This window comes from Nothoprocta perdicaria, unplaced genomic scaffold, assembly GCF_003342845.1.
Source record: "Nothoprocta perdicaria isolate Ctin4 unplaced genomic scaffold, notPer1 scaffold_297, whole genome shotgun sequence".
Lineage (NCBI taxonomy): Eukaryota > Metazoa > Chordata > Aves > Tinamiformes > Tinamidae > Nothoprocta > Nothoprocta perdicaria.
In genome coordinates, this window is record NW_020455529.1 from 437,082 (window position 1) to 453,562 (window position 16,481).

The 16,481-nt window shown below is 36.0% G+C and overlaps 1 protein-coding gene across 1 annotated transcript in view; it reads right to left on the reverse strand.

Annotated features, from left to right (window-relative positions):
- Positions 1-3,151: 3,151 nt before the first annotated feature.
- The window catches only part of PTPN3 (protein tyrosine phosphatase, non-receptor type 3), a 96,157-nt gene continuing 82,827 nt past the window's right edge, over positions 3,152-16,481 (reverse strand). The window contains exons 24-27 of the mRNA XM_026041861.1: positions 15,603-15,731; positions 9,102-9,247; positions 8,311-8,446; positions 3,152-4,509 (exon numbers count right to left, since the gene is read on the reverse strand). Coding sequence (XP_025897646.1) covers positions 4,432-4,509; positions 8,311-8,446; positions 9,102-9,247; positions 15,603-15,731 — 489 coding nt within the window. The 3' untranslated portion in view covers positions 3,152-4,431. The remainder of the gene's footprint in view (positions 4,510-8,310; positions 8,447-9,101; positions 9,248-15,602; positions 15,732-16,481) is intronic.

The following is a 16,481-nucleotide window of genomic DNA, read 5'->3' on the forward strand; positions in this document are numbered from 1 at the left end:
TTTAGTGATTGTGGACATTATTATTTGAAGCTTACTATTGCATAATTAGATTTAAATATGTTAAAGTACAGTAAAACTATATCATATTGGATTAAATTGCTATATTTAAACTTCTAATTATGCTATTGTTAAAACAGTCATCTGAGATGCCTTACACCTATCACTGTCAGTACTTAAAAGCAAGAGAAGAAATGTAATCAAAACATTATGTTTTATATAATGAATTAATCATTCACTTGGCTTTCAACTGCCTTTGAATAAAATGTTTCATGACATAACTTTACCTTCAATACAGTTTAACTAATAAATGCTTTTAAATGAGTAGAATAATTGCAGGTTACCAATTGAAATACAAACATTTCTTTGTGTACATTTATGCCAGAAAGGCTTTATGCAAATGAATAAAATATATTTCCATGTAAATGCTGCATTTAAGGTATTTGACAATAACTATGATTAAATTTTAATTGATCAAATATGAACCATTCATGCCCATTTTCAACATTTTTAATAAGTGGACAATTTATGCATTCACAGTTTGACATGCATGAGCATTATACAGGGAAGAACTTTCATTGTGAAGCTGTATATCGTGCCTGCAATAAAGCAAATGCACAGCTYGTTAGGTAATTCAGAGCTACAGTTTCTTTCAAAATATTTTTACCAGATATTGCATAGTAGGAAAAGGAAGGGCAAAGAACAAACTGTTAAGAAAAATAGGTGTGTATTTAAAAATATTGCTGAACTCCTAGGTACATTTTGATTGCATAAAACTTAGTAATTTTGTACCAACACCTATRGATAATGTTATTGAAAAGAAAATCCTAAATTAGAAAATGTTTTACCTTTCAGACCTTGCAAAATAATACTTTAATATACGAATAAAACATTGTTGTATTTTTAATGCTTTAGATTTCATACATCTTGATATACAAAAGGCATTCATGTTTTATGGCAGTGTTTTTCATATKGTCAATTGTGGTGAGATCTGTTCCTCCCACCTCTGCATCAGAAGGGTTCCCCTGTAGTATTTCTGAAGACACTTTGAAAGGCATTTTGTTTACTTTTTATCAAGTATAAGACCATTTAGCTAAAATTTGTCCAATTCAGAGTTAAGAGTTAAGTGCTAGTGAACTTCACAGTGGTGGAAATATCAAAAGGTTATTGCTCCCTCTTCATCTTCGGCATTTTAAATATTACTGTCATGATCACACAAACACAGGCAAAAGGGAGGTGAAAATGTTTAAGGCCGTTATACAGAACCTTGACTTCATGGCATTTTCTGTTATCTGTCCATAGCCTGGTAGTGAAATATTTTATGTATTAGGAGTTATAACTCCTACAAAAACCTATAAAATCAAGCAACTTTGTGCCTGTTTAATTTCTCAATTCTTTTGGAAATAGGAACCCGCATTAAGATGTTTTCACATTTTTTTTTTCATTGCAATATCAAATCTAAAGCATACATCAGTGCAAAGGCATCATTCGCTATAGAGAAGACAATACCCCCTTCATTCTCSCAAAAGAATCCTACCAGTACATGTGCAAAACCCTGCAAGACTGAAATAAAGATGGACATAGTACGGAGGATACTTGTTTAGTTCAATTCTAATATTTGAGATGACTATTTTTATAACCTTAAATGGAGCATCAGTGGCAAGTAATTTCACATATTCCATTACAATTCAAATAAAAATTTAAAAAATGGCATTAACASCATCTACTTTAAGGTCAGCAGGTCAAGAGCAGCATTTGTTGTCAGAATATGACCATCATTTAAAAATACATACTACTGTAAATCATACTTGTTATGTATATTAAAAGATKAGTTATATATTCTGATATTGTATATAACTTTTATAAGCACATATTTAAAATTAAGAAACATAAATAGTAATAGGAATATAGGTAACCTTCAACAGAAGCAAACCAAAAAATCAAGTACTTCTGTGAGAGAAATACATGTGGAAAGAGATGCTCTAAATATTTTCTTACYATTCCCAAGTTTTCTTCTTAGCTTTTACACTTCTTAAACTATTAATTACAAATCCTGCCAACTGCAAGCAATGATTTTGAGACCTGAGCACAGCAGTTTCCAAAAGACACTTTAATAGAAAAGGACACAAATGATAACAGAAAGAGCTTTTGTTAAATAACCAGCCAGCAGGTGCAGATTCTTCAGTACCCACTATTCCTCACGTGGAAAAAGCCTCCAGGCTCTCTCAATAGTCTCTCAAACAACATTTTTTTTTGGTTGCCCATGTACAACAGGCAGCATGCACGTGTACAACATATTCCATGTTAGTTTTTTAAAGAAAGCTTCCCGAACAAAATATGCATGTCCAGTATTATTCAACCTTTGGAGTAACTGAGGCACAGAGAGATTGAGTGACATGATGCTGTTCAGAAACGTAAGGAGCCCAAATCAGAATTTTAGTCTCTTGCCTTCCAGTCCATGCCCAATTTAGCATGAGGATAAAATGTCAATATATGACAAACCCTCTGGGGTAAGTAAAATCTGGAATGCAGTATATTTGGATGAACACAAAGCCACACACATTTCAACCTACAGAAGTTTTCTAGGTCAACAAKTAGAGGTTTTGTGTTTCAATTAGCAAAACTTTAAAATCAATAAATAGTAACCAGATACTTTTTCTCCACCTAGAACTAACCTAACTTTGAAGAAAGGACCAAGCCTGCAGAAGAGAAGGTTCTGCAATTTAGCATACCCTACATTCACTTCTCAGGTATCTCAGCTATCTACTGGAAAAAACAAAAACACAACCTTTTGGTAACATGAGAGATGCATATTGTACAGCTGTGGCAGTTTCTATAATGAAACTCCAAATATAAGTGATAATATCCACAATACAAACAATAATTCTAAAATATATCTGAAGGTATGTGTGTGTATATAGATATCTATCTAACAAGAAAATTGTCTGATTTTCTTTTATACACATATACATCTGGATAATATGCCCCACAATTTTTTTTTCCTTTTTTTAGGATTAATATTTAAATAACAGTTCTAAACAATTCCTTAGATTCTATTTTTAAAACACTTACAAATGAAGAATTATCTTAGGGTAATCAAAAACACACACGAAATAAATTAACATCACACAAATGTGGTTATATTGTTCCAAAAGTCCAATTCTCCCATCTGAAATGAAATGGAGACCAGTGTACCTTAGGGTAAACTATTTACCAATGTACAAATTCATTCRCTCTTTCCCTGAATTCACGCAAATTCAACTGTATTTCCACAAAGGAAAGAACCAGTAAATCCGGAGAACTCTTGCAAGAGGAAGCTGTGTTTCACTGGRTAGCCACAACACAGCTTCTGCTGAAAGGCAGCAAATCAACATTTTATCATTGTCTCAACACTAGAAACACCTGTGCCCTTGTAAGCTTCACACCTTGAATTAGCAGCAACATATTTAATGGGTTCAGTAGTAATTTTTTCCTCCCGTATTGGATTAGGCTACTTTGCATATACAATAAGTAAAAGAGTCTTGTACTTGTGTGCAACATTAATCCACATTTACATCTGAAAACTCATAAATACACATGGAAACAAAGGTAAAAAAAGAGAATTCAACCTCTTTTTCAGTTAAGATGCTTTCTGTTCATAAATAGAAAAAGCACTGAATGGAAGTATAAAAGGGAAAGGCAGCAGAAACAGAATAGCAGTACAGTAACTAATGCAATAAACACAACATGTAAACTGTACCACCTGCATAAATGCTTAAATGCAGCATTATTTTGCACATCACATACAGTAGATGTGACTTCTAAGCAGCATATTAAAACAGCTGGCATACTCTCTAATAGATTTATGGGACCTGACTACTTAATTTCTCCAGCTGTCGATGTAGAGTAGCTATGCATTAGCCTTTGAAGCTCTTCATCAGCCTTTTAGAAGCAAAGGTTATATTTTCATGAACATTTAGTGTCCAAACATGAAAATTATGAGGAACTTCCATGACCTTCCACACTATACAAAGATATTAAATACTTCCTTAAACTGGACCATTTCAATACTACTGTTTTTCTTTTTGTATTTTAAAAAGAAACATTGGGACCTTTGTAACTTCTAAAGTTAAGGTTTTTTTTAAGGCAGCAAAGAGATAAGATATGTATTAAGGTTTCCATGACAAGGTTTATGGTGTCTATGTGAATAAAGCATATTACACACAATTGCTCTCATATTTATCTACATGATTTCTTTAGACTGTACATGATATTTTTAGGATCTTGAGAAATTTAAAGTGCCACAGTTCAGATGTGCTCCTCTGTTGTCTCATGGGCTTCRAGTCCATTCTAGTTGCTTTGATAAACAAGCCCTTGCTTCATTAAAAACAAAATAAAAAAAACCCAACAAATGAAGTCTTTTTAGGGGAAGAGAATTCATCCTTCACTGCTGTGCTAACTGGAATCCAGTGGTCGAACTAATCCTTCTTTGTAAACACGCAGAATAGCTTCACAAACAAATTTGTATTGACTCTGCATAAAGAAAAGAAACGAACAAAAAATTAATGTTGATTAGTTGAAGTATTGATTACACATCAGTACTTAACAGGCTTAATGGCACTAACAGTGCATTTGCCTCATTTTGTCCTGCACAATGTTTCACAATGGACAGGAGATACACAGAAAGAAAATTCAACTTGTGAGAGCATTCACAGGAGGCAAAGGTAACATTGGCTCCTCTTTGAATGACAAGCATTAAAATTCATCCTCCAAAGAAAACACAAGGTATGAAAATAAAAAAGAAAATATGYTTAAATCCCCGGAAAAAATAGGACTCACTTGTAAAAACCATGCAGACTTATGCATCTCTTCTCACTTTATTCTAACTACTTACTTATTTCAGAGCTTTTTATACACTTATCTAAATTGTAATGTGATCATTACAATGTTCAAATATTATCCACATACCATTATCTGTTGCATGACTGGAAATGTAATTAAAATTTTCAGATAGAATATACTGATCTACACCCTACTGATGCACTAAGTCCCAACTCCCTTGGCTATACTGTTACAGAGGACAGTGATTTTATATTTGTGATCAGACCATGCACCTTCCCCTTTTGTAATAGGAAGTGACCAAAACCACTCGTGTATTTTTCAAGGACAGCTGCTGCCACCCATTTTCGAGCTCTTCTACTTCTTATAAATCATCTCCACAAGTGGTATAAATGTTTTGTTTCTACTTTAGACTACTGCACTTTTTCTCCCAATTTTCTGTGACTGGTTAAAAAACATCTGATCCTCTTTCTGAGGAGGATGTTACAAGACACAGCAATACAACTTATAGAACTGAAAACCCACGTAGTCTGAGTATTTATGATTAAAACAAAATCCCAGAAGCAAGCAGATGATGATAGAAATTTGAAAGAAYTTTCAACAAAGATATAGGCCAGCATGTCCTGTCCCCAGAAAGTACTTTTGACCATGAGTTCAAACCCCCAAAKGAACACCTCTCTCAAAGAGCTAATTGCCACAAATCCAATAAGTGGGGCAACAATTTTTTTAAAGACCCTTTTTACATCTTTGAAACATTCTCCCAGCTGCTCTCGGATGACCAGGCACAACTGGAAACAACCCTACCTCAGTCTCTCCCAAGGACAGGGCTAACAGAGGATGCCTGTACTGTGAAGGATCTTATGCTACAGTTAAATAATGTGGCTGAGTACTATTCTTGTCTATAATCTGCATTCCATGTTCTCCTCACTACAGAAAAACTTTGGAAAAACTTTAGGATTGAAATTAGTTTTCTGCATCTCAATTTTCCTGCCTTTTCTTTCAGCCTTTCATTCAGTTTCTCCCACCTCCAATACCACCTTGCTCTTTTGTCTCTATTTCTTAATTATCTTGACTTTTCCCTTCATTGTTATTAGCATTTACATACACCTATTGCCTGAACAAGGTGACTGTGATGCTTAGCGCTCTGTTTATTACTTCTGTTAATTCCTTTGTGCGATTGGGTTATTGAACAAATCAAAATGAAAAGCTTCAGCATCCCTTCCTCTGACTCAGCCTCTGACTACTTGTTTTCTTTGCTGCCGTTGCCCGTGTTCTTACTGCTAACTCCACTGATAAACTAGTTGTATTATAYAGGACTGACTGCATTCCCTTCCACACTAGTTTCTCCTTAATGAAACGTAATAGTTACTTTAAAAAAAATGTTATTTTTAATAAAGGGCTGTAAAGTTTTTGCTGTAGACAAATGTTGCTGCAGCTTTGTTTTTGGTCACAGTTTTTCATTTGTTGTTCCCAATGGCATCATTTTGCCAAACTGCAGGTCTTCCACATGGTTCTGAGCGGACACTGAACAGACCTGTTACTAGCCCTGCTGAGSCTGCAGGTGCTGAGCACACGCTGCMCCGTGTCAGCCCAGGGCATGGCCTGGCTCCGGGCATCTCCTCCGACAYGGAGCACCGGCTCGAGCCCCTGGAGCAGCTGCCCGTGCTGCAAGCCAGGCTGCCACAGCTGAGTAGTCCCTCGGGGCTCTCTCTGCTCAACACTGAACAGGAGCAGTGGGGCTGGCTGAAACRGCAGCACGGGAACGCAAAAGGGCGCTCCAGAGAGACTGATTTGCTCAAGTGCAGCTCTTTAGTATTCTGCTTTCGCACAGGCAGTGCTTGCTCCTGTGCCTCCCTTATAGCACAGGCTGCAAACTCTGCTCACAGGCTTTGCTTTTTCTCACAACAGCATCTGCAGGCTTCAAATGCCACCAGTTAATTTAGTTTCACGATACTGTTGCTATATACCATCCTTCTCCCAGTTGTAGTGACCTGTCAAGCATGCAAGGCAAAGAAGAATCCAATTTTGTATGTTCAGTTTCCACACTCCCAGCCTGATTTGCAGTGTTTTTATTGCTACACTCTGTATCCTTTTATGTCGAACAAAATGGGTTTAAGGAGTATTTCTGCTGACTTCAGTTGTAAGTGGAGGCACTTGGCCTTCTGGCAAGCTCAACTTGACTTCAGGTACCAATGTCAAATTCTCAAAGACATGACCAGACCACCTCCAGCAGGGAGGCTTGAAACCTGCTCACTTCCATTTCAGAAGCTGACAAGTGGACAAATGAAGACAATTCCACAAGAAAACACGCAGCTTCCTTCACCCTGAGGCTGYGCCTTCCCCATCTCAGGGCACCCTCACCAGCTCAACAACTTCTGCTCCTGCAAGAAGCGTGAACTTCCATGCARGAAGCATGAAGAATCCAGACAACTCTCTTCTCAACCATAAAGCCCAGACTCACTTCCATACAGTGCCTTTACTATACTGCAGTGAGTGACAACAGTCCCAGTGCGCATGAATAATCCTCCTCACAGTACAATCTAGTTACTCAAGCAACCGTATCTTCTGAACCCTTCACACTCTATGATGTTTTCCCAATGAAAGGGTGTTTTTTTTCCCTGATCAAGCACACAACTAACTCCTGCAGTTGTGAACTTAATACTAAATAGAGATTTTTTTTTTTTCAAATTACCTTCTTCCTTCCTCTGAAGTGGAAACAAAGGCATTTTCCTTTGAAGATCAAAGGGACAAGCCTGATAGACTTAACTATATATTTTGTATGTCAATACCCTTTTATTCCCAAGTGTCCCTGATATTTACCTCTCTGAAATAACTTACGCTTCATGTTTCGTGTTACTCCATTTCTCCTCAAGAAAGGAGAGGAGGAGTCCTTCATACTAGTTGGCAATATGCTCATTTCCAAAGCTGACACAAAACTGCTCCCCATATTTTCAAAAATTGTCTAATTGACAATTGTCAATTGTCTTTGAGCTACCTCTATCTTATACCTTCTATTTTCAGATTTTTCCTGATTAATTCTGAATTTCTCTCTTGCTCTTGCTTCTTCCAAATTAGAGGCAAAATTAAGAAAAATATTCTTTTTATTAAATTTCTACTCCTACTCTCAAAAAACCATTTTATATGAAACTTAAGACTAACAACAATCTCTATAGAAAGAACAAAAATGAAAGTATTACTTTATTTTCTTGGGTAACCTTTAGCCTTAAGACCATGAACATGTGATTTGGAAAAGTCTGATTTTGTACATAAAGCTAGAAATGAACAATCTTTTAGTGGCCAGGTATAAAACATTTAGAAGTTATACAGCACCTCATCATCCCAAAGCCTTTTCAGTCAGATTASGTTTAACATTAATTGTGAGAAGCGGGAAATATAATGGTAAGTGAAGACCTCAACTACATCATTTTAAAGATTGATGCATCTGTTTAGACTGGATAAATGCAGTACTATGCAGAACTCCTCCCCTCCACTTACTGATGTTTGGACCATCATAGCTCGCTGGTCTCGCATTTTTCGTACAATATCCAGTGGATAAACAGGTTGGTTTCTTTCAATTAAGCACATGGCTGTTTCCATAGTGACCAACACTCCAGTACGACCGATTCCAGCACTGTGAAATGGAACAGGAAAAATAGCTTCTTAAACGATTTTTTGCAAGGTACCAGGTTCATATACAGTCTTAATATTATGAAGCTAAGCAGCCTTAGAAATAAGAACTTTAAAAGATTAGAAAAAAGCACAAACTTTTTTAAAGCAACTTCAGTAATATTACCTGACAGCAATTACAAATGTAAATTTTATGTAAATAAAATGTAAAATACCTCTTAAAGTAAATGATTTAAGTTACAACTGCCTACAAGTCTAAGTATACTGTTTTTATGTTTTTCATTAATAAAAGGTAAGAGCTCATTGATTGCTTTTTGATGGCTACTTAAACAGCAAAACAACTTTGCAATATCRCACACAATAAGATTACTGAGATACTACAATATGAAAATGCAGAGAAAGTTCTTTACTACATTACAAGTGATGATTTGTGATGTTTATCTAATGCAGCAATTTCACCAAAAGTTCACAGGAGTGAAAAGAAACTCGTCCTTTAGATATGTAAAAGATACATCCTTTAGCTGGAGACACTGGTATCTCCAGCTCTAAAATTTTCATCTAGCTCAAGAAATCCTGCTGCCTTGCAGAGACACTTTCCATAGCAAAATTTTATTCTAAGGCTAAACACAATGTGTATCAAAATTTTATACCACAAGTACCTGCAGTGAACAAGGACYGGCTCATTCTTTACTCTCTTTGGTCTCATGCAGGTCACGAACTCCAAGAAGTCCATGGAGTCATCAGGAACACCATGATCAGGCCAGGCCACGTACTGCAGGTGGGTGACTGCATGTTGTTGTTCTGTCTAAAATACAGTAAGGTTCAAAAGGTGTTCAGTGTTATGGCTCAACTGATGCTCACTAGAAATATATCAAAGTAAATTAGTTTTGCCAAAGCTATATAGAGAGATTCACATGAGAAAGAAAATTTAAATTTAGGGCAAAATATAATATAATAGTTAGAAAACATASCAAGGGCATATACTGTTTATTAATTAGCAAGTTAAATCAAAACCAACTCCTTACATATGAGCAGATTTTCAGTTTTTTTAAAGTACTGAGTGTTGTCATTGATGATTCACCTGAGGTAAAACAATACAGCACCTATGCCTAGCTGTAATATACAATTTTAGAACACGCTGGAAGAAGCAGCTGTTGTAAAACACAGAAGAAATATTCAGAACAAAGACAAAATAACAGGGCCTCTGGGCTACTTATTCTCCTCCTTGAAAGAAGTGTCACCTCAACAGCTTAATTATTATTTTTTTTTTTAACATTTCTTCAAGAAAGGAAAAATATACATACACATATCTATACATTTAGAAACGCTATGCTGGTATACTAGTCAATGCTTGAAAGAAGCAAGACACCTGATCATTATCTGCAGCACATTAAGCCTTCCCATAAAACAAGCTTGATTGAATGTCCCTTTTATCTCATGCTGCTAACCAATTAAATCAAGGAAATACAGTTCTAAACATGCATATGTGCACTTCCAGATACAGTTAAAATAAAAAGTTGCTTGCAACATTTGCTAAGCATGGTTTCTGACAAAACAGAATATACATAAATATGATTTCTATAGCACTTACAGAAGTATATTTGCCTTTGACCTGATTTAAGTGCTTGCAATTTCYGTCTTTCCTATCAAACAAAGCAGGCTCATTTTGGATTTAGCTTCTAGATCATTACAAGAACCTACAATCGATGGGATCTCTCCAGAAGTATGCCCTTTATCTACTCAGTTTTGTCTCCCATTTTACAGCTAAGCTTGTTGAAATGATCACCACTTTCTTCAACTTTGTTGAAACCCCAGATAGATTAAAATATATAAAAATATAACAAGAAAATGTCAAAAAAGCCCTCCACTGCACATCTGTGAGCGCTCAYTCAGAACCTCTCCAAAAGGAAAATGAGATAATGCAACAACTGCGTGCTACAATTACAGCTGATTCTCTTAAATTAGAAGCTCTGAAGTCCACGTGAATTACAGCGCACAGGTGAGACACAGGCTTGACTCACACTCTAATCATCCCCAAGTCAGCATCGAGTCACCTCCTCTGCACATGAAGAACTTTGAGCCATATATTACATATATTACAGGAGAGGGCCAGTGCCACACAGAGATCTAAAAAGAACTGACAATAAATGGCAAATGCCATTTTACAAGCTCAAAAAGAAAAAAGAGGAAAGAGTSAACCATTAATCTTCACCTATCCCAACTCCAGGTTTGAATGCAGTGAAAGCTGCATTTTCTCAAATAGCTCAAACACAAGGAATGAGCATGTTACATAAGAGCTCCTTAGAATAAGGACGTATTTTAAGAGCATGCTGTTAAGAGTCTTCTGAACTACTACTTTTAGTGTGATCAGATATACCAGTGATATACCWGATCAATTTCTGGTATATCTGCTATTCATTCCCAGAGACAAATGCATTTTGTTAAATATTCTAAGTGTTCCTCAAGCTTCAGGACTGTTTTCTAGTTATTTCTGTTTTAATCACTTTTGATTCTTTTGGCTGAGGTTTTCTAAGTTGATTCATATTCTTAATACTTGATCACCACATCATTAGCTTTTCAATTTGCCTAAGGTATTTTAATACCTCTTTTTATATTAATAAGCCAAACCTCTGTTGTAGATGCAAGAAACATAGTTATATGTTAAAACTAATTCTAATTACTAAAATRTTTCTATATTTCATGCACAAGTGGCAAAAACATTATCATGACATACTCTAAACATTTTTAATAACAGTAACAGCTTCATCTTTYAAAATAAAAACTCTTTAGGATTTTATTCTCAATGAAAGTTAGTTTTTGTATTCACAAAATCTGTCAAGCAAACAACGTTACACATGGAAATAACTTGCATTAAAAGACTACCACTGTTAACAAAATCTAGCGCTCATAACTTTGAAAAAAAGGAACTAGAATTATACTTATTGTTAGCCCAAATGTACACATTTTATTATAACGGTTACTAGAGATAGGCATAGTTATTTTAAAAAATGCTTGTTCTACCAGATCCTGTTTCTTTGTACACATCTGGTAATGGAAAATGAAGAGGTGGCTTCTCAGCTTCATCCATTCAAAATGGTTCTCCCAACCATTACTATGTGCTCAACTCATCACCACAACAGATTTATTTCCCAGTAAGATTTTCAGTAGTAGTCATTTCTGTAGCATCCTGATGACTAATAAATGCAGAGTTTATCATTTTAAAATCTGCCTTTACTATTCCCATTTTCTAAGTCTAAAAATACAACAAAGCAAGACACCAAAAATTGTTCATTGCCTAATAATGTTTTCCTCACCATGCACATTGGGCTCCAAAATCATTTAACATTTTTGGCATTTCACACGGGCTAGTTTCAATTGCATTTGCATGTTTTGCATTTTCACAGATCAGCTTCCATATGGTGGATCCCAAAAAAGTTTCAACGACTTACAGCCTCCAGTGACACTTCTGTGCTATTGCAGTTGCCCCAATTTATAGTTAGTCATGTGGGCAGCATTTATCTGCTTCAGGGCATTGACCCCCATTCACTTTGCAGGCAGCTGCAGAGGTGCGAGGCATCGTACCTGTCCCAAACTATTTGTCACTGTCCTTCTAGTAATGCTTACTGCTGCTGCAAAGATGTCAGCTAGAGAAAATACTGACTTGTAGCTATCATTTGGGTACAAATTTAAGATGTCTTACTGCRAGCTCAGCTTCATTATGGGCTCTGCTAACATCCTGGATTTTGTTGGAAAACAGCCAAGGTAAACTGGCCAGATTTATGTGGATTTCTTTGGAAAGCAAAATATACCAGGTCTCGTTCAATGTGGAAAGCCAAGAGKTTCAGTGAAACCATTTAAGATAATCTTTAACATGAGCAAAAACAAACCATTGTGTAAAATGATTTGGAAGGAGGACAAATGGCACAGGAAGTCTCATCCCAGACTGCTAAGCTCTGTCAAAATTAGGAAAACCCTATTTTCATTAACTCATAGCAGAAAGCACTGGCAGTCTAGTCACTAACATTGATGCCTCTGATTCAGCCAGCACAGTCCCTAGAAGGCCTTGCATATTGCTTATACTGAACAAGAAATCCAGTCAGTCTGGTAATTTTGCATCCCTTTAGCAAACAGCAAYGCTAGTAAAATGAATTTTAATGGGTTTGAATTGGTGAATCTCTTTTCTTCTCCTTCAAACCATCATCTCCATCATTGTGATGTCCTCAAAAGTAATAGCCTGTAAATTAAAAAGAACCCTCTCTCCCAGCCTCCTTGCATTTGCATTCTTACTGTCTGAAGCATCACACTGAACAGTCTACACTATGACCCAAGGAACTGCTGTAATTCATCATCTTCTCTTGGATTACTTGTAAGGTGTCAGTGCTCTCCCTTCTGGTGGCTCACTCATTATAGCAATGGTAGAATTCGTTTTTACAGGATGAAATTAGATCAGTTTTTAAACATCTTGAATTCTTTTACTTGCGCTTGAACCATTTATTTTAGTTAATAAAACAAATCAGGTGGAAAGATGACAGAGCACTTGTGGGTGCTCTGTCAATGTAAGATGTGGCAGGGAAAAAAAAGAAAAAAAAGAAGAAAAAAGAAAAAAAAANAAAAAAAAAGAAAAAAGCCTGCAATGCTCCTGACAATTCCTCAGGTACTGTAACACCTGTAACAAGTATTGCCTTGGCAGCTGCTGTAAGTCACACAAATCAACACAAACAGTTGTTTAAAAACGGGGAAAAACAAGAAAAAAAGAAAACATTCAAACATCGGTGAATGAAACTGGGTATCAATGATATGCTGCAAGGCAATAACTTTGAAGGAAATGGAATGAAAGCTTCTTGTTCTGGCCCTTGGTATTCTCTCTCTCTCTCTCTCTCTTTTTTTTTTTTTTTTTTTTTTTTTTGGGGTGACTTATCTTCAACTACAGGTAAAGCAACATAACTACAAATTGGGTCAAAAAAAAACCAAGAAAGTTTGTTGTTTCCTAAGTCTTCTAAATACACATGAATAAAAGCCTAAAGGCCTCATTTCACCAATTTCTCTCTATTTTTCTCTACAAGCAAATTTGGAAATCCGTGTACCTTAATGTGCAGGAAGATCTTCCAAGAGTATGCTTTTTCAAGAAAAATAAAGTCTCTTGCGACACTTTCAGAACTTTATCAATCTTGCTTGCTTTCATAAAGACCAATCCAGTGATGCTGACATTAGCTCAGAGAATAACAAAATYACGGGTTGAAAGCAGGTGACTTTTCCTGTAATCTTCAAACACTACAACCACATTTGCAGGACACAAAGTTCTGTAAAGTCTTTTCTTAATTACAGGAGTCCCCCTGGGAGAATCTTTGGTCAGCTTTAGAAAAGCAGCTCAAATAACCACACAACTGGGAGATACTTTAACACTGCAGGAAATTCTCTAACTCAAGCAAATGGCACCCCCCTTCAAAGCACCCACTCAGGACTGGCTTTATCAAACATAAAAATCATGCAATTATGTCAATGAAGACACAATCTATACAAGCAAGTCCTCCCTCTAGAAAAAGTGTTCAACTGTTTGTTAGCATAAGAATTTACAATGTACATATCCTCATCTGTGATTTTCACATCTATAAACATGTTAAGCTAGCAACACTAAGCTCTTGCACAGTCTTTCTCAAAAGGAATTTACTTGTGTGCAAAAGACCTTATTGCCTTATTCACATTAGAGCTTTTCATTATCACATACCTGAAATAAAAACACATACTCAAAGCCTGGTAGACTTACTCAAAATTATTGAACTATTTGATAAATACTAACCCAGAAACACTATTCGAATAGAGATACATTTGTGAGAACAAGTATTTAAGGAGAGTCTAGGCTAAAARTTACAAAACATACATTAAATGAGCTAAGTTGAGTGGGAGGGAATAGAAGTTTTGCCAAGTATTCTCTGTAGTACTGCTTTCATGTATGCTTCTTCAGTGTCAGCATCCAAATCAGCAAAAATAATCAGCCAATTCCAAATCAGCAATCTGAATTTTATTAAGACAAAAATTGGATGAACTGTCAAGTGGCAGCTATAAATTCATGAAACTAAGAGACTGCCATCTTGGTATAAGAATGTTGTCTAGCAATGTTACATTTCAAAACTAGTCTCTTCTTTTTAATTAGTGGCAGCAACTCCAATAGCTAAAATATGCTTAATAAAATATGCATTAACAAATTGCATAGAAATCAGAAAGAGGAGTGGCCAATGACTAATACAGGAACTCTGTACTAGCATTTACCTAGTACACTGTGATTTCTTATGCAGATACGATAGCACAAAGCTTCCCCTTTTTCAGAAGACATATTGTTATGACAGAATTTTGGAAAAGAAATAAAGAGAGAAATAGTATAAGAAATGTAGGACAGCTTGGGAACATAAGCCTCAACCTCTGAAACTCCAGTTTTGATAGCCTGGATGTGATGCAAACAGATTTCACGAGCTCATCTGTAAGAAGTATTTTGCATACTCCATGTGGCCTTTGCTTTATAACTTTTTCACTAGAATAAAATACTAACAGCTAAAGAATGCAAGTATCTTATATAAATTGACTACAATCACGCTGAGATAGATAAAAGTTTCTTCTTTTTAAACATCTGACTAAAGATGATTAAAAGGAGCTGGTGAGACTCTCCATCTTCTCTCTAAATTATTACAATTCACTTTCCTGCTAGCTATTTTATCCACATGTGCCACTAACCTAGTGACCCATATAGTTACATAGCAAACAACAGCAACAAYAAAAAAATCCAAAATACCACTCTTCATTCAAAACCTAAATATCAGTGAAGAGTCAGTGATCAAAAACAGCTTACAGTGAAGCAATGAACTTCTGTGAAATAACTTATTATTTCAGTGTCTGTTTAGCATAACATGTATGGGTTGTATTATAGAACTGTACTAAAAAAATACAACAATATGTGAGCAATTTATTCCTAGTGTTTTAAAGAGTTCACTCACATATGCTTTTGAGGAACCATGAAGCAATAACTGCATTGTGTTCATTTTTATTCAAAAAAGCCAAAAAAGTATTAGATACGTGTGCATATACAAAAAAGCCTGTATCTACCCATCTGTACACACACGCACGCACACATATTCATTCAGCTTGCTGAGAGATAAATGGGCATTTACCTCAACATTAGTAACCACCATYTCTCTAACGACATAGGCAATCGTACAATCTTCAGACTGGCACCTGACACGGAAGTTGCCATATTCCATTACATCTGGGGGATCAGGCCAATATTGATGACATTTGGTCTGTAAAGACAAAGCAAAATTAAGTACACATCAGGAACTGAAACAGACACTTCCCTATCCTAACTTTCCCCTTTGCTAGCTTGCTTATTTTATTCTATAGGTAATTCAAAAAGYACAAGAACAGGGATGGTTTGCTGATGAGGTCTTTGCATTCAAATTGAAAATTCATTGGACACCACWGCCTATATTTTCTATAAACTCATATTTCAGTCATTTTATTATAAAAATAAAATCGAGTACAAGACGAAAGTTTTTTCTCCACTGCTCACTGACAGCCATCTAAGAAAGCAWCTTTTTGAAGTATGACATAGGAGAACCAGGTGGAATGTTCTGTCTCGGTAAGAAAATTGCACGAGAGGAGGAAGAGGGATTTTTTAGGTCAAAGCGAAGACAGAGAGAGGCTTTTCTTGAAGGTGTACACTGGAAGGACAACTGGCAACTGATGGAAAGCGTAGAGCAAGAGACTGTGCTTAGGTACAGGAAAAACAATTTCAGTGAGGACTGGCCAAACACTGAAGCAAGCTGTCTTAAGGGGCTGTGGGATGTCCATCCATGGAAATAATCAAAACTTCACTGACATTACGCTGCACAATTTGATTAAAACTCAGGCTAGCCACRCATAGGGCAGGTAATTTGACCAGATATCTCCAGAAGTCCCTTCCTACTGTAAATTATTCTTAAATTTTGTGAAATAATGATGAATTGTCTTCTAYGGGCATGACCACTTTTGACATTATTTATAACCTTGCA